We start from the raw sequence: 11,524 nt of genomic DNA on the forward strand, positions 1-11,524 counted from the left end.
TGCCAGCTGATGGTCTAATGGTGAACACACGTCTCTTGCTTGTCTGGTCATCTTCCCTCCTTGACTTGTGTATAGCTCATATCTTTTTTAACTTCATTCTCTCCTCTTCTTGGTTTCATGAGATTCCTTTTAAGGTTGGTGTTACTGGGTTGGTTGAACTCAGGGTCAGGCATTGGTTACTACTAATTTTCTGGGATTATGACCATAATCAATTTTTATGTTGTGCATGTCTTCCATAGGACAGCATTATCAGCATGTAACCGCTCTAATGCTGTTTTCTGTCTTGTCTCCTGTGATAATACATCAATGGTCGGATGCCATGGCAAAGGAACATGGCATGGCATTGCTTCTATCTTCCCCTAGACTAAACATGCCTAAGGCATGAGTAAAAACAGAGAAAATTAAATGTGGTCAAAGTGTCTGATCCTCCCTCAAAAGCAGTGACAGTGCAAGAGCCGTGGCTATGGCTGAGAAGCAGGCGTGTTGACTCCCATGCTCTCAGGCAGCAGAACCACTGCACTTAGTGTCTGTGTCCGAGGTCCACTACTGAACCTGTCCTTCCTTACTCATGTAATTTAGGCCAGGAACCTCTGCCAGACTCACAGCTGCAGCTCCGTCAGCTGTGAAACTGCGCTCCTCGGCTTCAAGGAAAGAGAAAACTGGGCAAAGTGGGGAGGTTGGCAGGACACCAGGTGTTTACTTTTTAATTGACGTGGAAAGGAAGTCGAAGATAATAGAACAGCTGCTTCTCATTTACCTTTTGGGGAGAAAATAGAGTTGATAGGAGGCCAGTTAATTTTGGTTTTAGGGGGAGCATTTAAAGTACAGATATGTCCATCAAAAATGCCTATGGTTCTCGAAAGCTTACCTTTGGATCTCACTCCATTGACGGGCCCTAGGGAACAGCACAGATGGTGGGGAAAGAATGCGGGATGACCTGCCCAACATATAAGGAAAGATAGGTCAACAAATTGGGACTTATTTCAACTTGGGTTTCCAAGGGACATCAAAGACAACTCCAGCTTCCCTCTCGTGGTATATCAGATGGTGATCGGAACATCCCCGCTGTTGATAGGTAATCAAGAGTTCTATATGTCGGTCAGATAGCACAGCGAGTAGAGGGCTCGTTTTGACATCCGTGCAGAGCCTGCCGACGCAGGTTCAAATACCGGCAGGGCCAAACTCAGCCTTTTATCCTTCCCGAGGTCAATAAATGAGCACCACATACCGTGGGTAATAAAAAGCAGTGCTCAGATGCCAGCGGGTCTGTAGTGCTATATAAATGCTAAATTATTATATTATATGCAGAACACATCACACACTGAAGTGTTTCTAGGTACTTTGAATCGCATATTTTCTATGCTGTAATCTAATGATTATGATTTGACCAACCATGGAAGGATGAATGGCTGGATTGTGCACAGGTAGATTAAAATCTGTGATAGGCATTAACCCCTTAGTCTGAGACATATGGTGAGACTGGGTTGTGTGTGATCCATTCATCAATTGGGCACATTCAAGTTATCCTATTATGTTCAGTGCAGCACAATACCGATCTGTTCGCCTACTGGTCTGCTCTCAACTCCTATATAGACAATCCCTGTTCATGCAAAATCGCTGTTCAATATCTGAAAATGAAGTGTAGTTTAACGCATGCCAGCTCTTGAAAGACATATAACATTTATTCCAGCATACCCATTTTACAATACAGCTCAACAGAAAACAAAACGAGATTAAAGTAAATGACCTTGAAGGTTTAAGTAGGCATTAACTTTAATCTTGGGATTAATGCTGTTAGCCTAATGACTGTACACGGAAACATAACACGAGTTTTAAATATACCTTTCCAGGTGAAAATTAAGGACAATAACTGCAGCAGATGAGTTCATGTGAAAGAGCATACGGTGCACACACATGGCTACGGCTTGCAATGATCCTTGTGGTGTAAACAGTGCTGCAGAAAACAGTCTTAGGACACTGAGCCACTGCAGTGCTAGTGCTTCTTCTCTTTCAGTCGCGGGCTAGTGCTTCTTCTCTTTCAGTTGCGGGCTAGTGCTTCTTCTCTTTCAGTCGCTCCTTCACCTTCTGCGGCTCGTACTGGATCAGGCGCAAGATCTCCTTATTCTTCATGATGCCTTGGATGAACTCCCCTTCGGATATTTTTTCTGAAGGGAAATGGCAAATTTAATCAAATCAAGCCAGATTAGCAAGTGTCTCCAAACACAACACTGAAGACCGGCTGACTTTTTTTTCAATAGGGAAATATTATTCAATTTTGTTCGAAAATGTTGCAGTGACCAAAAAGCTACTTGACATGTTTGCCGCAGTCCCAGTCCAATACCCACCTAACATGAATTAACAACCATACCACATGCTTATAAATTGTCACCTTTGCTGTTGCATGTTGTTCATTTGACCAAATGATGTTTAATCCTGATCCACGATCTACTTGGGCTGCATCACAAAGCACCCTCCATACAAGTACCCTTGGCCTTTACTTGCACTATATCCAGTGGGATCCGCTCTTTATTTCAACTGCACCCTTTGTCCCCTTTCACTTAACGCTTCCCTCTCTCTTTCCTTTACAGACTATGTTGTGGCTACCCCAGTTGGGGACACAACACGCCAATGTCCAGGCAAGCCTTTGGGGCTGCGAGACTACTATGATGGTATTTAAGCACAATATAAAAGATTCTTAATGTAACATAACCCATGTCTACTGCATAAGCACCAAAAAGCATGCACCTGGCAGTGGCCAACTATGTCAACACTCGGTAACATAGCAGAACCAAACGTGCTGCAATGTGTGGTTTAGTTTAAAAGAGAAATATGCTTTTCAGTATTGGTTATTACTGCTCTATTTACCATTGTCTTTTTTTCCAAAATACACCCAGATCTTCTCAGTTCTCTTTTCGGGTGTGTTTTCATCATCCGGTAGCTCTTTCTGTTCCTCGGCACTGATCATTTTGAAAATTGCCTGTGTAAAGTAAATCAAAATCAATGTAATTAATTTTTGCTAAATAAGGCAAATGGACGTTTAATATAGCGTTCTTAATTAGAAGCAGATCCAATCGACCGTTCAGCATCAGAACAAAGTCCTTAAAGTAGAAAGCAAATACTGAAGCATAACAGGCTCAAACAGGTGTTATCGGCCTTCTTCTGAGTTATGGGCCCCAGTCCAAGCTGCAAGCACGTAAAGACGGTAACACCCTTAGCCCCCTGGCCTGTAATGCAAATATAATAGGATGGACAAAATCACAAAAGCATGTTACAATTGTTAGACAACCAAAGACAACTCTTGAAGAAACAGCAAATAACCTTGCAATGAACACTGTCCTTGTAGGATTTTGCAATAGCATTGAGGTGGACTGTTAAAACGGAAACATCAAGCTCTGTAATAGTGGTTAAGGCCCTCTACTGCCACAGGGTTTACAATGGCTCGTCACCTCTCCAATGTTACAACGTGGAGTTAATTTCACTATACTCATGTGGGATTGGCTGTTAACCATCTGCCAGACCAAGCCAAAGTCGGCTTACTTGAAGTGAGGGCCTTGGCTGGGCTTAGAGCCGTTCCTGGCCAAGCCTGCCTGAGAATAGCAACATTAATGCGATTAGCATCCCTGGTGTTCAACCAGGATGTAAATTGCGTGTTCATGATTTTTTTTTTTTTTTTTAATGGGGAAACTCCCTTTGCATGATCTATGACTGCCACTGTCCCATAAATTGCGTACAGAAATCGTGGCTGTGAGAGAGTAAAGGGAAATTGTGCCTCAATCCGAGTTTTCCAGTAATTCTAACGAATTAACACCAAAAATGGTTACTGTTACCACTACTTGGTCCGTGGGTTTACCACAGGATAACAAGTGGTGGTATGGCAGTTTTAGTCCAAATTGTTTGAGTCTTTGGAATGCACTGGGTTTTTGGCAGAATTGCAGCAAGTGGTAATTCCGCTGTGGTAATTCTAACATTACCACCCAAAAAGTGGCAGTAACGGAATTACCACCACTTTTTTACTGCTCTGCCCAACTTGGAACGAGGCCCATTGTCCCTTTACTATTTCCATTTTGGGGGGAGCCATGGAGCCGTGCTCGGCTATGAATGGGTAAATGGGGGAATGGGGTTGAGGTATGGAGTGGCAAGGGGTTGAGGAGACAGATGTCCTGGTAGTGTGGCGGAAGAGGAGATTGGGGACTAACGGGAGTGGGGGAAGTAGAGACCCTGAATGATGTCAGTACAAATATTTGTGACAAAAAATGCACCTGTGTGGAGTGGCTCTGGAGCAGTAAAGGAACACAGGCTTATACCAGCAGTTCAAGCTTACATCTATAGCCCCTTAATTGACTGGCATCACTCTACTTGGTGCTAATGGGAGATATGTCATTTTAAAAGTAGATCATTATTGATTAGCACCTGTGATTGATAAATGTGAAAATCAATGTTGCTCAATTTTTTTATAATTTTCAAATAATTCATCCTTCCTATATGGCTCAATGATTCTACTCCACGTTATTGAACTTGCGTTACAAATATGCAGACATCGGGCCTGATTGACGGAGTGTTTTTTCAATGGAATCGTGTCATTATGCAACACTTCTGTGAACCCGGCCCATTATGTCAAATGATATAATCCTACTCATCGGTACTCCCACTCCCTCCTTCCCTGTAGCTCTCTGGCCTGCCTCCCTTGGCCCCCTCCCTGCTCCTACCATCAAGGCAAAAAACCTTGGGGTCATCTTCGACTCCACACTCTCCTTCTCTCCTCATATTTCTGACGTCGCCAAGAGGTCACACTACCAGCTGCACCTCCTCAGAGGTATTCTTCCCTTCCTCTCCTTCCCCCAGAAGCTCACTGTCTCCCGAGCCCTGGTTCTCTCGAAGCTGGACTACTGTAACAGCCTCTATCTTAATCTGCCTGCCTCCACTCTCCGCCCTCTGCAACTCATCCAGAACAGAACTGCGAGACTTGTCCTTGGCCTCAAGCCCAGGGACCGTATCTCTCCAGGACTGAAATCTCTACACTGGCTCCCAGTGGCTGCGAGGATAAAGTTCAAAACCCTCTGCATTGTCCACAAGGCCTTCTGGGGCCTGTGTCCTAAATACCTTCAACTCTCTCTTCCCAAATATCTTCCTTCCCGAGCCCTTCGCTCATCCGCCTCCAATTCCCTCAGGGTTAGCCGCTTCTCGAAGCAACGAGCTGGGGGTAGATCTCTCTCCGCGGCAGGGGCCTCCCTCTGGAACAGCCTTCCTGCCTCCCTGAAACTTGAGGAGAACCATCTCCGGTTCCGGAAGCACCTCAAAACCTTCCTCTTTGCTTCTGCTTTCTCTCTCCCTCTCCCCTGCTGAACAGCTAATTTAATTCCTCACTGAAACTGCACTGATCCTGCAACTGGACCACTCTAAACGGCCTCGGCCCTGGGCCCTGCCACTCTCCACTTGCACTGATGCCCTGGAACCCCTTTGCACTGCGGTACTGTCTCTGTATCCCTACAGCCCCCCCCCCCCAGCACTTGTTCTGCACTTACCTCACACTTGCCACCAGCTGGCCCTATTTATTTATTTATTACGTTACGCCACTTACCTTGTACTGCACTTCCCCCCCTCCCCTTCCCCTTGCACTTTCCCCCTCCCCCACCCCTGCACTTGCGCGATATGAATGACACCTGGCCTAGTAAGATCGTTGTCTGTCTCCCCTTGTCCCCCCCTCCCTGCCTCGTCGCGCCTTGAAACACATGTGTATAGGCGCGTTACAAATACCATATCATATCATATCATGGTCCCAAGACGATATTCTAACTAGACATGCTTTATATATGTGTCATCTGGCGTACACCTGTGTCAGAAACCATGGAAAATGCACATGACATGGACCTTCAAATATCCTATAGAGTGGACAGCAAGAAGGACGTCACAATATGTCTAGAAGCTGAGTCATCTTGTTACATGTTTCACAGCCTAACATTTCAGGAATATTTCAAACCTGGAAGAGCGTGTGATCCACAAAGGCACCACCACCCTGCATAAAAGTGGAAAGTGTTATAACGGGGGTGGCGAGATATATCGTGTCACCTTAAAGTATATTTCCTTGTTAAGCCCTTCCAGACTAGAATATTAGGTACATCATTGCCGCAAAAGTGTTTTATATTTGCCAGGAGTCATTTTGTGAAGTCATACTTGTGTTGTGTGGTATGTGGGTTTCCCTGAGTACCGTGACATGGTGGCAATTCTCAAACTCGATTTCTGCTTTACTCTGCCTGTCATCGCCACACGCTGTCCCCTTTCCTATGTTTGGCTTCTCTGTTGCTCTCTGTCTGTCTCCTTTCCTCAACATCCTTTTCTGTCAGAATTGTTGCTGTCAGTCTGTCTCCTTCCTTAGTCTCTCTTGTTCCTCCATGCCACCTGCCTCTGCTAACCTTGCATGCTGCATGCAACCCTCTGGATGTTTCACCCTTAGATGTGGCTTGGTTTGCTTCACAGCTAAGCGTGTGCTTTATCAATCCAATGCATACATTGCATCTTGCTGTCTATGCCTCTCCTCACAGTCCTCTTTCTACTTCTCTATCTTATGTCAATGTCCCCTCCTGAATCTCTCTTTCGTCTTCTTTCCATGATCTCTGTCTGTTTTTCTCCTGCTAGCAAGATGCCTGTGCCCCTCAAACTCTTGATCTGTAGCTCTGTGTGTATCTCTGCACATCTGCATGTACAATTATAGATAAAAACCAATTGACGAAAATACCTTCAGGAATAAAAGCGCGCGCTCACAGACACACAAGTATTTTCATATAAATAAAGAAGTAACTTAGAATTGACTAAATTCAACTATAATAGAAACAATAGATCTTATATGTATGTCAGGTTTCATCATGTACACATATATGTTTGTCCCACGCAAGGAGACCCAAACACTCATCTTCACCAGCAGATGTATTTGCAAAGTACATCGCAAATAAATGGTCTTGTGTCTAAATGGGTACATTTTTCAAAGCACCCCTTTACATTGACATTTGCAACAATCCCTCACATAATTACTAAGTAAGCAACATTGGGCCATGAAAAGTATTCCTCAGCGAGGCACTGCATGACTCAAGTTCCTCCTCACTTCATACTAACATAAATGCCATATCACATGCCTTCTACGAACTGCAACTTCGAATGCTTTCATTATTGCTCCGAACTGGGAAGTCTTCCCGAGAAGGGGGGCAGGTGAAAAAGAGCGGACGTCAGGGCCCCATTTCTACCGCTCGGCTTGGTTGTAGCTGCCCAGAATACTTTGATACACACGCCAGTCTCTGATCAACTTCAAAAATCACAAAGATTGAAGTATCATTTGGACTGCACGGCCAAATTACGCGTATGCATTTAAAGTGAAATATCCAGCAAGGTGCTGGAGGTACATCCTCTACTTAATTGGCAAAACATGGGGGAATTTCTGTGGGCCGAATTACAATCAATGGCCATTCTGCAAAATCCCCATGGAGTCTTGTGGATTCCAAGAATGAGAGAAATATCTGCCATACTGCCTGCCACCTGCAAACTGGCAGTAATTCCACTGTAATGGGTGGCGGTATTGGTAGCCGAGTATAGTGTCACTTAATTTCTTTTAAGTTATATTCTAGCAAATGTTTTTTTAAGAAACTTTTCAGCGGGCTCTCTAAACTCATTCTTTTTTTTTAACATGAGTAATATTTTTATTTTTATCTAATTCCCTAATGGTGTCTTGCTTGACACCTGATCTTCCCGCCCCCTTTTTCTCCCCCCCAGGTTGGGAAATCCTCCCGTGTTCACTGCCTGAACCTTATGAATTGTGTGTCTCCCGTTGAAATAATGTGACATCTGATGTAAAAATACAGCCACACCGTGATCCTTATTATGAGTTTGGTGGTGCGAGAACAAGTGGCAATACAATGGCAGTATTTCTGTTAAATTGGTGGTGAACATCCAAGAAATGTGGTAGGTGGTGACGAGAGGATACCGCTAGAGTTTAGTTTGAGGTATACCTTCCAAAGGGCACTATTTTCGACCATTAGAATTAGCCCCCATGGTAAATCCTCATAGGGAGTCCTCAGGTCTCCAAGAACAGGCAGCAACCTTACCGTGCCACAATTCACAATCTGGTGCATTTCGGCACAATGTGAGTGGTGGTAACAGTAAGCAGAGTGTGGTGGCAATTCTAGACAAAATACCGGAACACTCATAATGAGCTCCAGTGTTGGATACAACACTCTTCAATGGAAATCTTCACCATGTTTGGGCATGGTTTGGTTACATGTCATGCATTCGCACTGATTGATTACCACTCGTGCATTTTTAGAGGTATTGTCTCTATGAGCAATGCACTTATATGTATTCCTAAAATTATATGCGGGTGTTATTATGTAGCTGAAAGTACTGTATAGCATATATATTTCTCAACATAGTTAATGATAAATATGCAAGTGTTACATTGCATCGACATACACATGTGTACACTGTACGTGTGTGTCTGTGTGTGTGTGTGAGTTATCAAGAATTACATTAACAATAAATACCCAATATTACACTTACTGTGACTATTTCAAGCACTTCTACTTTGTTGATGTTTCCATTCCCATCGACATCGTAGAGTGAAAAAGCCCACTCCAGCTTCTGGTTGGTTTTTCCAGAGGAGGTCATGTGTAGGGCGATGATGTACTCTTTAAAGTCCAGGGTGCCGTCGTTGTTGGCGTCGAAGCTCCGGAAGACATGGTGTGCATAGAGTTTTGGATCCGCATCGGGGAAGAACTTAGCGTAGATGCTCTCAAACTGCTGCTTGGAGATCCGCCCAGTGGGGCATTCATTTAAGAAAGTCCGGTACCAAGTGCAGAGTTCGTCCTGTGAATACTTGGTGTTCAACGCGAGTTCTTCCAATATCTCTTTTGAGAGTGCTCCACTCTTGCTGTTTCCCATCCTTCCGGAAGCTTCAGTATGGACCAACGTGCACACCCCGCCTTAGTGTTAACAAACAATGCAAAGCGTGTGTCTCAACCCTTTGGAAAATGGCTTGGAGGGAGGACTTTTAAATCCAGATAAGGCTTTTAAAAGGATTAAGATGGCTTAAACGTCACCCAAGAGTCGCCTCTCCACTTTGTATTATTGCGTGTCTACAGCATGTTAATCAGCTAATTGCATCTTACATGTGAACTTGTGTATTTTACCTAATTTCAACCATAATATCAACTATGTCAAAAACATGTAACATGTGTATTCATGAATGATTCAAAACACACACATTTGTATTCAGGTTAAAAAGACAAGGTTCCACCTTTTATTGTTTTTCATTTTACAATATACGTGTAGCCGTTATTATAGCATGTACTTGGTGTACTAGCTTTTTTCCCTAAACATTTTATCACTCAACAGTCACAAGTTGTATGTTATAAAAATTGGTAAAATGTATCTAATATCTAAAACCTGTTTTGCATAATAATATTTTGCAAAGAAAACAGAAAAGGAAAGTGCACCAAGATCATGAACGCATTTATATTAATTATTGAATTGTTTTTTTAATAACGCGTTTAATACCCGAGTTCGGTTTCAAGGATTCTGTATTCGAACCTTGGTTGCTCTGCGTGGGCTTGCTTCCAAGACCAGCACGTTGCCCCTGTGCTATCCTCCTTGTTAATACCTATCGTAATATGATGAGATTGACTGCTCCTCTGGAGTGATGAAGGCATACCCTCAGCCTGTATTTCGGTAGAGCAATATTGAAGGGTTCTGGTGTCCTATGCAAAGTGGGTGGGTTTATGCTTGGAGCTAAGCAGGTTCGTAGCTATATTTAAGCAATAAACCTCTCCAGGCAGGGCGTTACCAGGTCAGGTTATGCCTTGGGCAGAGCTGGGACTGGGAGTCCTTCTATGCAAGAAACCTTTCTTATCCATGATGCCAACAGGAATCATGCATTGCCCTTGTCAATTGCTTGTACAGGCTACTCCTCATTATTTTGTCCTTGGTGTAAAAGAACAATATTTCGTACATCTTTGTTGAACTTGATAAAGGGGCTAGGTGGCAATAACAACATTATGTGGTGCCAGTTTAATTAAAACTGCCTTAAGCAGATATTTACTTTGCTCCAATATCCGGGCTCCCCAGAGAGCATCTTCTCTTCTATTGATAGTCAGTTAATGTCAGAGTGTTCGAGGGGTACTGAGAATTGTCCCTACACGGAAGCAGCCAAGCTACATGATTTCAACTCGATAGCAAGTGGGCCTGAAGTATACCTTAAACCTGAAGGGACATTGATATGGGATCTGTGCTGGCAATTTACCAACATCCACGCCACAACCTCCACATCAGAGTTTTCATTTGGCAGCAGTTCATTTTACAGCACACATATTTGAATATTATGCACTCTTTCAACAATGTATCTGTATATTAGATCAGTTTTGAACGTTAATGGATTCTCTGAACAAACAATGTAAAACTTGACACTTTTTAGGATTATGGGTGGTGCCACTTGTGCCAAAACTATTGGTATGGACAGCAGAGATGAAAGACAGCATTCAATCCACCTTCTCCTCATACCTGGCCCTGTGATTTGTGGCTAGGTGTGTGCGCTCCAGTTATTTTTGGCATTCACTGGTATGACGCTATTCTGTCCTTGAGAGACGGTTATTAATTGTTTAATGCTTCACAAACTATTAGAGTACTGCTTGCCACATTAACCTGATTCGTGCAAGTTAATCAGCTGCCGAGGAGGGGTTTTTGCATCCTGCTGTTGGCCTTGTTTTTTCAATGTTTAAGGATGTGATTGTATGAGAAAGATATACATGGCAATTAATAAACATTACACATGATGACACATTGAGTAACTAACACAAGGACAAGAAATCACATCCATGAAAGGATAGGAGGTAGAGGGAGAATAGAATGCATAATAATAAAGTCAGATAATGCACAATTTGGTGTCAATGTTAACATTAGGGGGTGTCAGTGTTGGATAAATAGTCAACAAATGGCTGCCATTTCAGTTGGTGTTTGCATAACAAATCAGGAGATGACAAGGTACAGCTTTCTAATCTGTGAATATTGCAAATTCTGTTCCATCATATTTTATAATGGATATGGTTTAGGTTCCTCCAATTGCTAGTGATGGTTTGGATTGCAACTATTAAGCCTAGATGAAAAAGAAAGAGTATATGTTTGTTAACTTGATTAGCTTGTAAAATGGAACTTCCAAAGAGTAGAAAGTCAAAACAGAAATCTTGACGAAATTTAAAAATAGACTCAATAGTACACCATACAGAATTCCAAAAGGGCTTAACATATTAGCATTCTACAAAAATATGTCTAAAAGAGCCTTGAGCAAGAGAACAGCTCCAACAAAGATCGTTAGGTAAAAGTCCATATTTAAATATGGTAGTAGGGGTAACAAAGGCTCTATGATGAAAGAAAAAGAGGGTTTGGGTTAAGCTTGCTGATGGAGTAATTTTAGAGATACATTTCCATTGCACTGACCAGCATAGTTGAGGGTTCAATGCTGAGCAATCATTATTCCAATCACTATAAAGCT

General features: G+C 42.9%; 1 protein-coding gene across 1 annotated transcript; it reads right to left on the reverse strand.

Moving 5' to 3' along the window:
• Window positions 1-1,661: 1,661 nt before the first annotated feature.
• Window positions 1,662-9,026, reverse strand: RCVRN (recoverin). Its single transcript, XM_069654471.1, has 3 exons — window positions 8,542-9,026; window positions 2,866-2,977; window positions 1,662-2,165 (listed from the first exon to the last, which is right to left on the reverse strand). Exons 1-3 carry the CDS (start codon window positions 8,920-8,922, stop codon window positions 2,050-2,052), a joined length of 609 nt encoding a protein of 202 aa, XP_069510572.1. The 5' UTR covers window positions 8,923-9,026; the 3' UTR covers window positions 1,662-2,049.
• Window positions 9,027-11,524: the final 2,498 nt, after the last annotated feature.

The sequence above is a fragment of the Ambystoma mexicanum genome, chromosome 3q (assembly GCF_040938575.1).
Source record: "Ambystoma mexicanum isolate Mex_15411 chromosome 3q, UKY_AmexF1_1, whole genome shotgun sequence".
Taxonomy (NCBI): Eukaryota; Metazoa; Chordata; class Amphibia; order Caudata; family Ambystomatidae; genus Ambystoma; species Ambystoma mexicanum.

What these genes read in the sequence shown, in the direction of transcription:
- RCVRN (XM_069654471.1), bottom strand. Translation starts at nt 8,922, where the DNA reads ATGGGAAACAGCAAGAGTGGAGCACTCTCAAAAGAGATATTGGAAGAA. An exon ending in AAGTGCTTGAAATAGTCACA is followed by an intron (nt 2,978 to 8,541) that starts GTAAGTGTAATA and finishes TACTTTACACAG; the next exon opens with GCAATTTTCAAAATGATCAG. An exon ending in TTTTGGAAAAAAAGACAATG is followed by an intron (nt 2,166 to 2,865) that starts GTAAATAGAGCA and finishes ATTTCCCTTCAG; the next exon opens with AAAAAATATCCGAAGGGGAG.